The 18,423-nt window shown below is 44.0% G+C and overlaps 1 protein-coding gene across 1 annotated transcript in view; it reads right to left on the bottom strand.

Annotated features, from left to right (window-relative positions):
- Window positions 1-14,851, bottom strand: part of LOC118405515 (myosin light chain kinase, smooth muscle-like) — a 35,590-nt gene extending 20,739 nt beyond the window's left edge. Inside the window, exons 1-3 of the mRNA XM_035805017.1 lie at window positions 14,673-14,851; window positions 13,072-13,374; window positions 6,944-7,003 (exon numbers count right to left, since the gene is read on the bottom strand). Coding sequence (XP_035660910.1) covers window positions 6,944-7,003; window positions 13,072-13,255 — 244 coding nt within the window. The 5' untranslated portion in view covers window positions 13,256-13,374; window positions 14,673-14,851. The remainder of the gene's footprint in view (window positions 1-6,943; window positions 7,004-13,071; window positions 13,375-14,672) is intronic.
- Between the last annotated feature and the right edge of the window lie 3,572 nt (window positions 14,852-18,423).

Here is an 18,423-nt window from a genome sequence, read left to right as displayed (position 1 = left end):
CATTTTTTGTTGAAAACAACAGCGACTGATCATAGTTGTTTGGGCCATGTTTTTGCAACTCGCGCCCTTTTTGACCAAGGTTTTTAAATATAACCCGAGATCAAACAGGGGGCGGGGCATATGGTGTTCGGTAGGCTGGAAGGGTCCATTCTGAGGTAACTGTCTTACCACGCACCTGTCACTCAAAGTTAACTTGCGACCCGAGGAGCCTGGTAGAGACTGAGACTTCCATACGGACCTCATACGGACTTGAATAAATACGCGCGTGTGAACCAACCTAGAGGTGTAGTCACACATGCGTATATATTCAAGTCCGTTTGAGGTGCGTATGACGCTCTTAGTCTCTACCAGGCTCCACAGGTCGCAGGAAAAATAGTACAAATTGGACAAATATAGATACATAACAGGCCAGATGAGTTAGCTGACCGAGAAGTATGACATGATACCTGTTTACGTTTGTCCAATTTCTATTATTTTTCCAACGACATGTGGAGCCTGGTGGAGGTAAATACTCCCATGCGCGCCTCATACGGACTAAAAAATATACGCATGTGTGACCCCACCTTAAAGAATAAAGGGGATGGTACACAGGCTTTCCCTTTCAAAACAAATTTGTCTAAACACTGACAAAGGGAGCAGGGTAAACCCAACAACACCCGTCCTTTCGGGGCACAGAAAGGGAGAGGAAAATTAAAGTCTCACAAAAGGAGGGAGAAGAAATCAGGAGGCGGCCGCCTTTCTTTACGGCACGAACAGAAGAGGCGGGTTCTTTCTTGTTCAGGAGGCGAGACTTGATTTATGTGGAGACGTGTGGTGGGCCGTGAAGGTCGCGACTGGAACACTTAACACTAGTTAAACACTGGTTAAACATGGGTTAAACACGGGTTAAACACGGGGTGACACCCGGTACAGGTCAACAGAGGGACGGCTCTGGCTAATCTCCAAGCAGATCCTACAATGGCATAAGATAGTACCAAACTAGCCAAGGAGTGTAGTCAGCCAAGAGGTGTACATTTGCCCCGGTAGCGAAACTCACTCCTAAGCCGGCTTCAATCCTCTGCCAGCTTTCATCGGATACTATCTTAATATGGTACCGTGGGATATGCTTGGAGAATTCATTCTGGCGGCTCTGATAACTTGATAACTTGGCATGAAGTTGTAAAAAAAAACCCTCTAGGATTAAAACAGTTGACCCCCCCCCCCCCCCAGGACAAAGAGGAGAAATATCCAAATGTATTCATTGCCGTTGTCCAGAAGATAGCGGGGGACACACCAACTTGGGCCGTGTCTTACACAAGTTAAACACGGGACTGACGGTCGGTACAGGTCAGTACGGGGACAGACTCCGCCTTAACTTAACGCTAGTTCACCCTTATCCGCGGGGTAACCTATATCCGTTGGTTTTAAAGACGGGGTATTTACGGATCAGGTTGACGGACGACGGTTTCAAACTGCATAATTTGAAAATATCACAATTTGAAACCACAGTTTGGCAACTTGACCCCCCCCTCAAGAAAAACATGTTAAAAACAAGCAACGGAAAAAGGTCACCCGCGGATAAAGGAGAACTAGCCTTAGCCATAGAGTTATCTTTGTACTAAAATACGTGGCTTTGCAACATCTGGGACTTTTTTTCTTCAGTAGAGCACTCAGATATGGAACTTTCATTCACATTTTTTGCAGCACCCCAGTTACGCGCTTATAAATCTCCATAGACACATCCTGTCAGATATTTGTGACATGGTGGAATCATGTTAGACAGCAAGACAGACAGAAAATGACGCAAATGACTTAATGAAATAGAACAAGCCCACTCGATACCTGGGCACTGTGCCAGATCCTTACACCAGCTTAGGGATTAAATTATAGCTTCACAATAATAGTAATAGTTGTCATAATTATAGTGGAGGTAGAGGACTAAAGCTGCGCCATATAAGAGTCCGTTTACCATAGAGATAAATTTCTTGTCCTCGCATAGCTGATATGGCAAAGAAACAACAATGTGGCATTGTCATGACCACTCCTTGTATCTCAGCCCTCACGATCACCCAAACCCGAAATACTCGCTAATCACGCTGCCTGCGCATACTCTGGCATCTCAGGTGCAATAAATTTGTCCAAGTGTCGTCTTGGCTCGCGCACCTGGTGCCTTGCTGATACTCAGGGCAAAGTCTCAAGACATTGTCGGCGGAAGAAAACACCTTGAGGCGGTCTAAATATAACTCGACCATCATGGCGCCGATTTCTGGACTGGCTGTCTCCATCGTATTCATGCAAAAACAAAGTTATTTGACGAAATACAGGTGGATGTTTATAATGCGAGGTTTTCTTGGAACATCCGGTCAGAACTATGGATAGCGGGACTCCGAACATGTCAGAACATCAAGAAATTTTGTGCAAAATGATATCGAGTTCTTAACTTTAGGGTTTCAAACTTGTCAATCATAAACACAAATGCCATTCTGCCAAATCTACTAGGAAAGGAAAGCATCAAGTTGTCAAGTTTTGACGCACACCCAGTATCAGGAAGTCATGATCGTTACGATAAATCTTACGTCATTTCAGTTTGATTCCTATTACAAAATTGAGATTCCGTCTTTTTATTCATTCATTATTTATTTCAACTTCGTAACATCAGGTCCTGACAGGAGGATATGCAACACCCTTCTTTTGCACTCTGTCAAGCTTAAAAGCATACTAGATAAAGAGAACAATTCAAAAGCCTTTTGTTCAACTCTTGGTAGCTTGTATTTTCGCGACCCATCTCTTTTTCAAATTGCTTTTAGATCAAATAAACATAGGTTTCTTCGTTCCACAACCTTCTTTGAAAGAAAGGTCTTTAATGGAGGTTGTGGAACGAAGACGACGATGTTCAAATCAAATGTCTTAAGATTCTACAGTCTCTTTGTGTCAAGGCAAAGTCCTTCCCGCGCCTGATGGCACATAGTGCGACGTCCATCTTCGTTTCTGTAGCCCTGGGCCACACAACTTTGTGCAATCACTACAGCAGGGGCTAGTCCACAAATACTGGTGTGTGTTCAACTTCCATAATCTACCCCGAATGCTGAGTGCTAAGCAGAGAAAACAGCATGTATTATCTTTAAAGTCATGGTATGACTCGGCCGGGGATCAAACTCACGACCTACCGAATGCAAGGCGAACATTCTAACCACTCGGTCATAGAAATCCCCCAGTGTGGCCCTACGAAGGAGGTACATATCAAACGGGAAACAGCAATACCTTTCTCTTACCACAGGTTAAAAATACACTGAATAAAGAGAACACTAAAAGAAGTGTAGACAAAAAAAAACTGCCTTTAGATGTACGGTCTCTGAATGTGTTGAGCTTCACATAACTTTCCCTGAGTGGCCTTACTTCGGTACCAATCAAACGGGAACCAACACATCCCGCACCGGCCCGAGGCACAAACACTGCCGATATGGACCCATTTGTTTCGCTAAGGACCCAGTAAACATACGGGAAGGCGTCCGACCCCTGAATCTACCCCGAGAATTCCGCACCCATATAAGGCTGAGTTCGGCGCGTAGACTGAGAGTCTCGTCAGGCAGTACTGACAGGCGTGTCGTTAGGTTAGAAGCCGCTGTGATGCCTGCTTTTGTTAACGTAAGTAACCTTTATCCGCGAGGTATCCTATATCCGTTGTTTTAAGAAACAAGGTATTTAGGGAATTAAGTCGACGGAAGGTGGTTGCAAACTGCAATATTTTGAGGAAAAAATATTGAACCACTGTCCGTCTTCTTCATGCCTCTATATACCCTGTTTTTTAAATACAACGGATATAGGTTACCCCGGCGGATAAAGGTGAACTAGCTTTATATCCGGTTAACGAACGGCATTCTTAACGTCTGGATTAGAATTGCGGTCAACTCTTGTTCTTCTTGTTCAAGATTAATTCAAGAGGTGAAACCCGACCTGTATAGAAATAGCTAAAATTTGAGTAATGTAAACCACTTTATGTCATACCTGTGACGCGAAAACGTTCGATACGGGTGTTCCGGACCGGGCCGTACGTTTCCGTATCGCACAGGTTCGAAAGGCGTATCACACAGGCTCCATTCGAATAAATCGAACTGTTTCGAGCGGGCCGAATTGGCAATTCGAATACCGGATTCGGACGTTTGGAACATTACTGTTGCATCACTTATTGTTCGAGGGCACCAAATTTGTTCAACTTCTGGCGCATTTCGCATCAAAACATGGGTTTTCTCAGGTGGGTATGACATGAATAAAATACAAATTGTATTCTATATGTCCATAGTCTGTCTCACATGTTTCTATCATGTACCGGGCATGAAGTCTTCTTTCAGGTTCATGCCTCTACCTTTTATTTATTTTCCTTCGTAAGCTTTATAGTTTGCCTTTGAATCCGTGGTTTAAGGTTTGTATAGCAACGGTTTCATCCCTGCCCGTAACGTTCTGTGGCGCTCTCTCTTCCTATTCTCCAAGCGGAGGTTCGGCTCCGGCTGTTTTTAACGTGTTTTTAAGGCGTTTTATGGAGCTCTCTATTTTGTACCGTTTTTTTCTATAGCCGCGAGACATAAAGAAAACAGCACAAAATAGACAGCCCCATAAAAACACGTTAAAACAGCCGGAGCCTAACCTCTGCTTGCAGAGTACTAGTACGTTTTACCTACTCTCCAAGCAGAGGTTAGGCTCCGGCTGTTTTTTTAGTCGTTTTTATCGGGCTTTCCATTTTGTATTTTCATGATCTTGCTGTGTCAAAACCTAACTGACTGGCGTACTTCAAGAAAAATGACAAAATAGAAAGCCCGATAAAAAACGACTAAAAAAAAACGTTAAAAAAAGTAGCCGGAGCCTAACCTCTGCTTGGAGAGTACTTTTTACCCCGCAGAGCTGACCGCGCCGCAGGTGCGCCTAACGGTAAGTTTCCACAACAAACCCGCCGGAGATTTTACAACAGCCGGCCGTGTTGCCGCAACAGACGGCCGTGTGATTTTTCAACAAACTGCCGTGTTGCGGCATCCGCTCGGGCAATGCTGACCCAACAATACGCCGTGTTTAGTCCACAGCCGTACACACATAATCAGCGATCACGTTTCGGTCAGGAGAGCCTATTACTTTCACTACAGACGCCCCAAACAAGCACGACGGCGTGCTTAAGATGCCTTAAGAAAGGGCAAGTGACTTGGGCTAACGAAGGAAAAATAGCAGGTCTTCCCTGTGTTACGTCAAGACTTAAACACGTCTCAGTGGCTGAGTTTAGTTACCGCGAGCAACGTTCAAGACAATAACGTGGTTTGGCATCAGTTTAGGAGCGTTACGGACAAACACGAACGGATAGAATGGATTGGGGAAAATTATAGATTATCATAAGTCAATTACATGTTTATTTGTGACGACTGATCTGGCCTTTGTTTCCACTATTTTACGAATCTACCTCGTGTTTTTTTACAATAGATGTTTCCTTTCTCGTTACTTACTTTTTGTGTTTAATAGTTGCAAGCAGCTAGAAGACTATGGAATATTCTCGGAGGAAACGAACAAAGAAATGTTAGAAGACAAAGTGGCCGTGATGGGTATATCAGGTACTATGCCAACAGTTGTCACTCCTGTCCTTGTGACGTCTGTACTGCCCTTTGTACTGTGGCCTTCATGGTGACAGTTTAGAGTCACTTCAACTGACATACAGGCAAATATCAGACACAACAATCACAGGTCACAGGTCAACCTACCCCTCCAAACATCTCCGATTCCTGGCTACAACTTTTTTCTGAACAACTTTTTCCCAGGTAAACTGAAGGTCGCGATTCGCATATACTTCCAACTCTCATATACTTCCACCGGATGCTATAATACCGCTACATGAGAAGAAAGACATTGATTAAAAAAAAGAAAGAAAAATGATGTACCAATGCAGTATCAGTAATCCTAAGGTATACTAGTACAGTTGAAGCCAGATAATTGCACAACGGATTATCGCACACTTATGTTAAATGCACGGAATCCCAAAATCCTTAACCGTCCGGTCCCGCTGAATAACTTCGCATTATTGAACCAGCCGGATAATTGCACGAAATACGCTGGCAAATGGGGTGTGCAATTAAGCGGCTTCTATTGTATACGTATACAGTTCAGATATTCATGTGCTCTAGACAATCTTGAAAAGTCCACTATAACAATGTGTTTTGGGACGTGGCGGTATTATGGCACCTGGTGGAATTACGTGAGTTTATGTTAGACACACCATAGCTCAAACCGTCAATAACAAAGTGGATTGCAAATAAAGAAAGTAGATTTTCCAGATTCCATCTGAAAACGCTGGAAGAGAAAATCTGAATGAAAAGAAAACATGGATAAAACACAACATTTCCGTTGGCAAACGTTCCTTACCCCTACGACGGAAATGTAGGGGTCACACGTCGGTGCAACACATGGCAATATTTACACTTCTCTGTGTGAAACCGCCTGTAGGTTACATACACACTGTGCACACTGCGCCAAGGTTCTACTACATAGCTACACTACGCCTCAAGCCAATACTCTTAACAATGTGCAGTCAAACCTGTACTGGGGACCACTTCTACCGGAACATTGTGGCCACATTTTGCTGATGATTTTTCCCATTGACACAAGCATAAAGTCCGTCTATAGCGGCCACCTGCCTACTGTGAGCATTTTCACTTGAGTGGTCGCTCTAGACAGGTTTGACTGTATCTCAGCTGTAAGCCAGACGCCAAGAGTTTAACGTTAATCTATCTAAACAAGCCAAGACTTCAATGCGAAGCTCAATGTCTTACCGCGAAGCCAAGCGCACCTTAAGGCTTATTCTTAAGACACTAGCAAGCCGCGCACAAGCTGGGCACACCTCACGTCTTAAAGGAAGCTTCAGCCGAGCCAAGACGTCGCGAAGCCGAGCCTTAAGGAGTCTTGAGAAGCCGAAGGAAGGGGAGACACATCTTACCTACCGAGTCGGAGCTGCTGGAGTCCGTCTTTTTACCGTCCGAGGAGCGGTCGTTCCGACCTGACGTAACAACAAGGGGCTTTAGAACAGGGGCGGGCATGGGGGTTACCGGGACACTGATCCGTGATCTTACAAGTAAGACAAGTGCTGGGTCCTTAAACTTTGCATGTCGCACATGTGGGAGATTCTTTTAGCAGCCTTACAGAAATGCCTACATGTGCAGACAGGAAGTAGGGGCTACTAAGGGTTTATGCGGTTACCTGAAAGCAAAAAGGAAGTTTCAACGCAGAAGCGTTTGTCCTTGCAAGATTAAGATGTCTAGATCATTTGTTGTCGACTTCATCAATATATTGGTATATATACTGGTGTAAACAGCTAAGCATGATACGAAAGAAACACTGACAAATAATCAACCTCCATCGTTGCATTATGACGATTCGTACGACTACATACTGGTAAACTGCAGTTTCAAGAAACTTCCTCTTCGACCAAAAATACCTGAGGAAAACAGCAATCCACACATTGCCCATGGAGTCATACTTTAAACCAAGTCACAATATTTTACTGCTGAAGAAAATAGCTAGGTTTCTGATCCCCTATCCCCCCATGTACCCCTCGTGCCGGTGTGTACGGCACAGGTTCACCCCGGGGTCCCGCGATGTTTGATCGTGTTCAGGATAAATATTGTCTTCTCTGTCAGAACCGGACAGCGCGGCATACAGCAGGGCACATGGTGCTGAGGGTGTCATGGGGGTTACACGCAGCACACAAGGTTGCATACGGTACTGTGGCTATCACTGGGGTTACCCGCACATGGGCTGGAACGGCTCTCATAGTTTCAAGTTACAGGAGTAACTAGCGTCAAATCGTTAAGCGCAAGCCCGGCGATCTAAAACTGTGATTGAGGCTACAAATCTGAATCTGCCAGTCATGGCTCATGCGACACCAACGTTCTCAGTACTTGGAGTTGATTAGAAAGGATTATGTCCTCAGTTCAAGTATTATGCACTGTTGATGGTAGTATACACATCTGTTGTTGGATAATGCGACTCTTATCGGTAAGTGTTTTGGGTTCTTTAACGTGCTCGACGCGAGGCTATCCTTAAATACGGGGCCTCCGGATTAAGGTCCCCTTCGAACGACAAAACCGTCTGCCAGTAGCGCGCATACAGGTTTAGAATTCGGGAGTCGACCCCTAGATTTTATGAGGAAAAGCTATTATTGTTGACGTAGAAAGATACTTTGGATAAGAGGAATGAAAACATGGTCTGATTGACCTACTCCGGGACAGCAGGACAAAGAGAAATGACAAGACCGTTAGAGACGTGGGGAAGGAGCAGCAGCTGTTTGTCTAAGAAGTTGTCTGAAGGAAGTCAAACGGAACCTGATCACCTGTCGCTTCTTAAACAGTCGTGAGGTCAAATAGAGGGCACGGGACTGTAAGTATAGAACGCCACTACCGTCTACTAACGAGGTAATAGATAATCACTAATGTTGCTTGGCTTTGTCAAATTGAAGTGATTCAAGCGCTGGATATGATTGTTTTTTACCGGTCAAACGTTTCAGGGAACATCCACTATCTTTCGTCTGACCGCTTCCCAAATCATATCAAGTAGCTTGAGTGACAGCAATTTGGCATATCTTATTACCTGGATGTCTAACCTTCATCGACAATACTCGGCTTCTTGATTGCACATTATTACTACATGGTAACTTTGATTAACGCTACTGTTAGCCTTGGTCTGTATCGATTTTTGATAAGTACTGTATGTTATGTTGTATATGTTTTAACCTTAAAAGGTTGTTATTCTAAGACAAAAAGTAACTTAATTCAGCCAGTTTTACAGCAAGGTATTATGACAAGCTGCAATGTTGTTTTAGAATGTATGTATGTATACGTATATGTATGAATAAATCATCAGTATATGTATTCAACATTGATAAATAAAGATATAGATACATTCTGGATTTTGCATGTGACAAACCGTTTAAAGAAACAGTTCAGACTGCCTCCAGGGTGGCTGATAAGCGTCCGTCTCAGATGGTTGAAGAGTTTAAGGCTGTCCGTCAGGCGGACACGTTGTGATAAGATAACAGGAATCAGGACAACTTTCACGCTTTCTGACACGTGAGCCTTCTAAATGAAGCTTCAGAAGACCTAAGAAAATATCAAAACTTGAGAAAAGTGTACAATGTGACGTAGAATATGGCATCTTATTTTATTCGCCAAAAATAGTTACTCAAGCAACTGGATATGGTTTTGAAACGGTCAGACGTTTCGGATAGAATCCACTATCCTTCGTCAGTAACACTGAAGTGATCTGCAAGAAACAGGTCTTTTATACTCTAACTATGAATGAAGACAATCTCAGATGTCCAATAGGGAAGGTTGTAAGACAATTCAGACTGAAGACAATTTGGATTCCAAAGAAAACAAAGCTAAGCCAAAGTCAAGCTGAAGACAATTTGGATTTGAAAGGTACATAATCTTTAAGGTTCGATGTTTACTAACGTCCGAAGGGCGTACAGCTGTCTACATTTATCGCACAAAACTTACTCGAGTAAAATGTAATCAGGAACTGTTGTTGTCTGTTGTTGCCATTGGCATAATCAATCAAAGCCATCTTGTTGTTTGCAAGCAGTGCTTGGACCTTCTCTAGTCGACTAGGACTTCGGTATTTCATTCAGCATAGTTTGAGGCTGTTTCCGCTATTTATTTGGCCCTGGGAGGCGCCTAATGATCTGGCAGGGGAGCCAAGTTCGGCGCCAAGTTCAGCATTGTTCACCTTGTACTGGTGTGTTCCATGTACGGGGAGGAATGTGGCGTCATTCATCACATACAACTAGCAGCGTTCTGACTGCTAAATCACAAACTAACTCTGGGTTCACGGCAAACAAGTACGTTTTGGGGAACTTTCTATTTCCAAAAGAAAGGTCGGATAACCTTGGTGCTAAGGGCTCTTAACACCAAAGCAATAAATCTCAGGAATTACTAAACTTTAAGGTGAATCACGAAATTTCACAAATTCCAATATCTGAAAACTTATAATTTCCACCCTTACCGCGGCGTGTTCCCTGTATTGTGAGGAATGTCGCGTCATCTATCACTAACAACAAGGGTTCGGAGATCGCACGCATTGCGTGACACATTCAGAGTTTCTCACATGCCTCATTTAATTATGGTTCATTAATTATGCAAATGAGGTTCTAACTAACATTACCTATGTCCACGGATTACTTCTTGTGACTGGCATATGGAATATATGCGGTTGCGAGAACACAGACCCCGTGAGTTAAAAGTTTCCGCTGTTGCCTGTTTCACGACCCGTTCTACCAACTCTGAACTGTAACGTTTAAATACTAGCACTTCCTGTCATTCCTAGTCTGACCTTTGAGATGACTCTTTCTTCCCACTACCATCTACGGACCCCTTACACACAGCGTTCTGACTGCTGTATACTGGCACGGACTTCAAACTCTGGATTCACGCCAAGCTTTTTGATAAGTAAATCGCATTCTAACTGCTAGTCTTTTTTTCTACAAGAGCTAATGACCGCAAAGCTGTCACTTAAAGTAAATCATAGAATTTTGATTGAAAATGTGTTAATGGTTACAAGTTTTTAGCCCTTCACGCTCGAGCCCGGCTGTGTGTGGCCTAGATGGCTCTGTCAGGTAGTGACCAGCTGACCACACACTGAGCTAGTCTTCCACTGGTCGTGACAGAGAAGAGAAATACTATGTACAGTATTTGCAGGTTTATTGTACCAATAAACTTTAGTGTCATTGTTGCAGAGAAATTCCCCTTACTCTTTTCGACAAGCACAATGAACAGTGGACCACGGCTTAACGTCCCGTCCTAATACCCCCGTCACATATAGCGACAATCGATCGGACGACGGGTCTGCGAGCTCTAAATTACGAGGAGGGATAACCCTGACGGGAAGGGGGGAACTCTTGCTATTTCTTCGTCGGCAGCAGAGTCATGCCTCCTCGTAATTTAGAGCTCGCAGAGTCGTCGTCCGATCGATTTTCGCCTAATGTGAGGGGGGTGTAAGGATTGCAACCCTTCCCAGTAGCGTACGTGCCGGGTGAGGAGCAACAGCCGGGATTCGAACCCCCAACCCCTTGGTACAGACTGGACTACGCAGGCTACCCAATGATGCACCCTTCTCAGCTACTTCTCCAGAACGGTAGGAAAATTGCCCGCTATAGCTATACTGTTTATACCCATTAAGAAACATGTAAAATTGGAGAAAAGGAGATTCACACCCTCAATGTACTCCCTAATGCAGGAGAGAGATCTATCATGTCAAGGTTTACAGTTGTTATACAAAGCTTCATTCAGATATTCATTTTCTCTAAATCATTTATGCAACAACAGCAACAACAAAGTCCTAATACCCCCCTCACATTAAGCGAAAATCGATCGGACGACGAGTCTGCGAGCTCTAAATTACGAGGAGGCATGACCCTGATGCCGACGAAGAAATGGCAGAGTTCCCCCTTCCCGTCAGGGTCATGCCCCCTCGTAAGTTAGAGTTCGTAGACTCGTCGTCCGATCGATTTTCGCCTAATGTGAAGGGGGTATTACACAGCTTATCAACGATTTGTTGAGAATATCTTCAAGAAATGGAAAGACGGGTTTTTGTACACTACAGAACGGTAGGAAAACTGCCCGCCTGGCACGGGGTAACCTCGTGCAGATAGCGGCAGGTCTGTGCAGTGTCGGGCTGACAGTCTCACCTTCTCATCTAAACTAGCAGGGTGCAAACAAATTCTCCGCTGGCTTTTAACTTCTCAGGGCGGGCAAGATGGAAGCAAGCAAAGGTTTCACGTTTCACGACGCCGGATACACAATAAAACCAACACAAAAACAGCGATTTAAAGAGATCTACTAAATGCAGCATTAAAGTTCTGACGTATGCACACTTGTCCAGGTCTTTCAGACATTTTGAATAGGCTTTAGAAGCAGACTTTTACTTTTTATGTGCCCGTCTATGGTTACCTGATACTTGTTACAGCAAGTAAGGTATATATATCTGATGGTGAAAACAAAGTTTATACATGTTCGCAACAAACAGTAAAGAACATGATGTCGTTTCTTGGATCTTGGAAATGTAAAGAATTTTGGTTATTTCGTCTTGGTTGTGTACGTGATTTGTATGCTTAAACGCGAAGATATTATTAAGAAAAGCAACAGGTTTCTAGAATATTGTGTTGAGTTTGTACGAATTAATCAGGAACTTTTAAAAGTGCCTCCATCACAGCATTCACAGGAGCATTACGTACGTTAACTATAAGAATAACTCCAGAAGGCCCAAATCTGTCCGGAGTAAAAACATGTCGAGCTCAGGTCACCGAATCTGTGCTGTACTTAAACAACTGGATAAGGACTGATAATGGCGCCACTTAGGGCCTGCTGGGAAATAACAGGTCAAAGGGCAGCGATGAATTCCACGTCATTCACAAGTCTTATATATAGAAGGAACAATAGGTGACATAACGTCATGTACTTGGTGTGTTGTTTAAGAACATCATTCGGGTAGGACGTTCAATGGAGGCCCCTTGTTTGAGGAGAGCCACTCCTCGAGCACGTTAAAGAACCCATGACACGTATCGAAAAGAATATTATCAAGTATCCTTTCCAGTGCGAGTGAATCAAGCCTTACAGTATACAGTAAGCGTTGAAAGCGGTAGCCTCAAAATAAAAAAAAGCATACATATAGAATTTGTTCGGGTTATTGGCTGCTATTCTAAGGGTAAGACGATGGTACGATTTTAGTTAGCGCCTTTTTCGGTAACAAAACCGCACGATGGAATCGCTGGCGCGCGTATTCCTGTTCTGCGGAAGGAAACATTCGAATCCGCAAAAAACTAATACTATTTCCGATTAACTCTTGGTTTGATGTCTACGTTAACAAGTGGCGCAGACAAGACAATAGCATCATCATCAGCTTCACTACAACTTTGTATGAGGACAATTGACCAACACCACTGACCACCAAAGAAGGTTTTAGAACCGACTGACCACAGCAAAAAGCGGCCAGAAGGCCAACTTGAGCCTATGTATGAATAAATAAACAAACAAACAAACAAACAAACAAACAAACAAACAATTTTAAACAAACCTTGCTCGGGCTCCTTGGTAAGGATGGGGTCGGACAGCGGCCCGGCGTCGCTCAGTCCGTACGCGTTCTCGGCCCGGATACGGAAGCGGTACGTCGCGGAGGGGTTCAGCCCCTTCACGGGGTACGGGGGCCGTCTGCACGTCGTCGTCAGCGTCTGCCACTTGCCGTCGGACACGTCAAACATCTCCACGACGTAAGACGTGATCAGGGAGCCGCCGTCGTCTTCAGGTGTGTCCCAGGTGAGCGTCAAGGTGTGCGGCGAGATGTCGGACGCGGCGGGTCTAATGTTCGACACAGGTTTACCTAGAGAAGGTCGAAAATACTAACTTAATAAATATGATAAACAAATAAATAATTTCGGACTTAGAGGGTCAGAGGTTCGACACAGGTTTACCCGTGGGAAGGTTGAAAATAAAAGATAAATAAATAATCCAATAAACAAATAAATAAAGGGTCTAATGTTTGTCCCCGGTTCACCTGTGAGAAGGTAGAAAATGATAAATATGTAGATATGATAATAAACAAAAGACGTCGGGCGCGATGGTTCTAACGTTTGTCACCGGTTTACCTGCAAGCGAATTAGCGTATTTTTCGTTGGAAAATCTTCCCTGTCACATTGAACACGGTTGTATTGCTGCTGTATATAGCTGCAGAAAAATGTCCACTGAGGTACTTGATTGGTGTGACAACGAGCGAGAGTCCGTCTGTGTGTGGTAACATTGCTGACCAGTGGTGGGTGGCACGGTGAACAGCCGGCCAGGCTGTTCATTGACAAGTGTTGTTTGATGCTGTCGGACTACATATACTGTAATCTGTGCATGTAAGGGCACAGTGTTAAGTCATGTTTTGTGCACGGCGACTGAAAACAGTAGTGCCATTAAAACTTTAAAGCATGCGATTAAAACGGCTACATGAAGTTAGATGGTCCCTCGAGATAAAAGCATAGACAGTTTTTTTTTGCGACTGGAAACAGTAGTTCCAATCTAAAAGCTGGCTGGTTCAAGTACATCGGCTAGAAAGTACAGTCACAATTTAGGAACAGTTTTTCTACGAAATTCTACTTTAAACAGTCTTGGCATCATTTGCCACCTTTTTGCAACATGGTTACCTTCGAACTCAGCGAAAGAACACCTTAAGTAAACGGCAGGCGAACTAAGAAGTTGCGTGCACGTAGCGGCACAGTAGTGGCGCTGTGGCTTATTAGAACAGGAGTTCCAGCAATATTCCAAAAGCATGCGATCGCAACAGCTACGTGTATTTAGATGATCCTTCGAGATAAACGTCTGAACACAATTCAGGCACAGTTTTTCGACGGAACTCTACTCTGAACAAGCTTGTTTTTATTCCCCACATTTTGGCAAAACAGTTACCTTCGAACTAGACGCAAGAACACCCTAGGTAAATGCCTGGCGAACTAAGACGGTAATTTGTTCTTATCTTAAAGACGCTATTTATGGATACAGAGAACATGAACTCAGGGAATTCTTTCCAAGCTGCGTACTTAAGAGAGACGCACAAACGCCTGAAGGTTATGTAAGACGTAGAGGAGCTCTCGCCCAGAATAAGACCTGGCTAAACCTTCACCCCTGTTAGGAGCCTACCTTAACTCCTCTGATGAAACCTCCCCAAGAAATCTCCCAAGAAACAGACTGCGTCTTGGTGCAGGTTAAGATGTGAAGGGCACTCCTATTAGAACTGCTCTCCCAGCTTTCAACCGCTCAGCTGTCAGACCGCGAACAGAAACAGCCGACCCAGCGAAATGTCTGCACGTAGGGTGACGTCATGTTGCCATGGCAACGAGATATGTCCGCCGGCCATGACAGGACAGATGTCACCAAATATGGTCAAAAGGAGGCCCGTGACGTCAGCTACGTCATATTATGATTGAAAGGAAGTTTTCCTTCACTGACCCCCCAAATCCTGTTCATTTTGGATAATCAGCATGTTTCCTGTCAATATTTTCCCGCGAGTTATCCTGTTTGCCATTCTGCGTTTTATAAGAGATTTGAATGATTTGAAGGTCACGTTCTTCCCGTTGAAGGTCGCGCGGTTGGTGGAATAGGTCGTTAGCAAACATCCCAGGAACGCTCTGAGCCTGAAGACGTGTTTAGTTCCTGTGTGATTGATGATTACAAGTCATACATCAGGAGGGAAAACTTTGGCTGGAGACCAACGGACACGTGATCAGGATCTAGGTCAAAGGTTGTAGTCAAAGGTTATGAACTTGAACGAGTTACTTCGAGTCTTTGAAACCATGATCTCATTATCTATGAAATACCCAGGCAGCTCCAAAAGATGTCCGCTTCTTGTGTGAGTTTTAGTGCTACTTGCTGCCATTTAGGATGTTGACGGTAATCGTGAAATGAGTTTAGTTTTGCCCGCTCATATCTCATGTTTACACGGAGAAAAATGTCCCCGAACTTAGGACTCACGCCGGGTCATTAGATAATACAAATGTGCGCAGTGCTGTAATATGCTGACACGGAAAGTTAGACTAGCCTTAGTCTCAAGGCTAAGCAAAGGACGATGATAAGTCATTTCTTTCGGCCTGGAAACTGAACGTGCTTTGCCCTAACAGTCTGAGGAAGAGTATATCCACTTAAGACGGAATGTTATACCCGTAGATGCTGCCCTTTCACCGGTTGCCAGTTTCTGTATTCGTTTATAACCTTTGAGGTCTTTGACATTCAGGTCTCAGCGTTCTTTCTTAAGATTGTGTACAGCTTTCTTAAGATTGTGTACATCTGCTCCACCGTAAACCGAGTCTAGTCTATAAAGCCTTAACATCGACCCGGTGCTTTTTCTTGGCCTGTGGTGTAAACCTTGGCAACTTTCCATTTCTGACCTTTGGGACGCTTTCTTACCATCGCGGATCTTCAAGAATGTTTTCTCGTCGCCCTGAGGCAGGTTGCTGTGGCAACCCGCGTCTTAAAGGCTGGGCAATGTCTGGTCGATGATGGAAAGTTTAACAGGAATACTTAAAGTCGCAGACACATCTGTAGTACGGTTTGTTTTTGCCGTAGAATTTTCTATAAGGTTATTAGAACACCAACCACCGGCAGTTACCCAGGACAACTTGTTCCGTCCCAAGAGAGCAGACGTGTTTGCACCGCACGACCGTCCCCACAACGCCTAGCTTAAGGCGGGGTCACACCTGCGTATATATTTAAGTCCGTATGAGGCGCGCATGGGAGTATTTGCCTACACCAGGCCCCACAGGTCGTAGGAAAAATGATAGAAAATGGACAAACGTAAACAGGTAACATGACGAGTTAGCTGGGTCGCTAACCATACTTCTCGGTCAGCTAACTCATCTGGCATGTTATGTATCTATATTTGTCCAATTTGTGCTATTTTTCCCACGACCGGTGGAGCCTGGAAGAGACTAATAGCTTCATACGCACCTCAAACGGACTTGAATATATAAGCATGTGTGACCCCACCTTTAGGCCATGTTGATTTAATTATATGGATGACATCCACGTACGCATCAATTTTCGACCGCTTCCAAAGGAATAAAAGGTTTTTAATTATACAGTATATTGTACAAAGCAGGTATAAGATGAGCAAATATATACCGTAGATCGTGAATATCGAGAAAGGATACTCACTATCATAAAATGCCAATGTTAACTCCAAGACCAAGGAATAAAATGTGAAAGTACTAGAATGAAGAATCTATTGTTTGATATACCATATTCCTTGCATTCAGTCATTTGTTCAACCTTCCTGACCACTTAGATTTCATGATGAAAGCAACTTTTATTTCTAGCGAAACGTTTTTTATTCGCGCGCTCGCATCAGTTTTGAAGTTCCAAGAGGATGTCATCCATGTGATCAAATCAACGTGACCTTAACCTGTAACCATGTTGCCGCGTGCTGAAAGGAGGGTTAATGACCTCAGCTGTAAATCCAAACGCTTATAAACAATGACCCACGACAACTTTTTCCGTCCCAAGAGAGCAGAATTGTTTGCTCAGCACAGAGCCACGACCGTCCTAATACCCCCTCACATGTAGCGAATATCGATCGGACGACGGGTTTGCGAGTTCTAAATTACGAGAAAGCATTACTCTAATGCCGAGGAAGAAATGGCAGAGTTCCCCCTTCCCATCAGGGTCATGCCTCCTCGTAATTTAGAACTCGCAGACTCGTCGTCCGATCGATTTTCGCCGGTGAGGGGGGTACAACAGCGTCCAATAAACCTGTAGTGCAACCATGTCACCGCTTACTGACAGGAGGGTCAATGACCACGATGCTACAGATCCTGAGATTCGCCAGAGGCTCATCAGTCTTTGGGATTACAAAACAACATTCTTTCTTTTTTATTTGGCATCGAAAGAAAGGCTTTGTAGTAATGTTATGGTAAACTAAATTCTCCAAGCAGATCCTACGGTGCCATTAAATGGGATCAAAACCTGGCAGAGGAGTGAAGCCGGCTTAGGAGTGTGCAGGTGCCTGTTTGACTCCCTTTGGCTGACTACACTCCTTGGCCAGCTTTGATACTATCTTATGGCGCCGTAGGATCTGCTTGGGGATTAATGGTAAACCTGTACTGCGACCGCTTACGGAAAGAGGGGTCAATAAACTCGGTTGTACATGTAAGTCCTAAATCCAAACGCTTATGAACAAGCCTTTCCTCCTGGTGTCTGCTGGGAGCTCCACTGATCCAGTCTGATCCTGGGATCACGTCTTCTGTTCCCTGCAGCTATCTTTGGATAATCTCCAAGCAGATCCTACGGTGCCATAAGATAGTATCAAAGCTGGCCAGGGACTATAGCCGGCTAAGGGAGTCAAACGGAGTTTGATACTATACATAACGCACCGTGGATCTGGTTCGAGATTATCTTTGGACACGTTATACAAACCTCGGGGCAGTTACCTTTCAACTTTAGGCCTTTCAGAAGGCATGTCGTAAGGCCTGGGGAAAATGTTGTGTTTCCTGTTTCCCGACCGACCCTATTAAAACCTGCTAAATCTTGACTTTTTTGGATGGGAAATGGAGTCACATAGCTTCTAGTTAGAATTTTTATTCAGACCCTCTTCATATTCAAGTAAAAAAAAAACCTGCGTGTCTGATCTAATAAAAAATAACTACAGATTTGTAACCAGTATGCACAGAATTAAAGTTTGACATGAAAAATTGTGTCATCATGCATTTCAATTTTCAGAAGATAACAGCGCAATGCGATATAACATTTCGCTTTGTTCTATTCCAAGACTTACAAAACTAAGAGAAGTCACACTGTAAGATATGACGTCATTGTTATGACGTAAGACTTACCCCTTTTCTTCCTTTTCTTGAGAATCTGCTGATCCTCGTCAAACTTCCTGCACAGCTCCAGATAGGTA

This window comes from Branchiostoma floridae, chromosome 18 (genome assembly GCF_000003815.2).
Source record: "Branchiostoma floridae strain S238N-H82 chromosome 18, Bfl_VNyyK, whole genome shotgun sequence".
NCBI lineage: Eukaryota > Metazoa > Chordata > Leptocardii > Amphioxiformes > Branchiostomatidae > Branchiostoma > Branchiostoma floridae.
The sequence above is the reverse complement of the archived record's forward strand: the minus strand, read 5'-3'. Positions and strand labels throughout refer to the sequence as shown.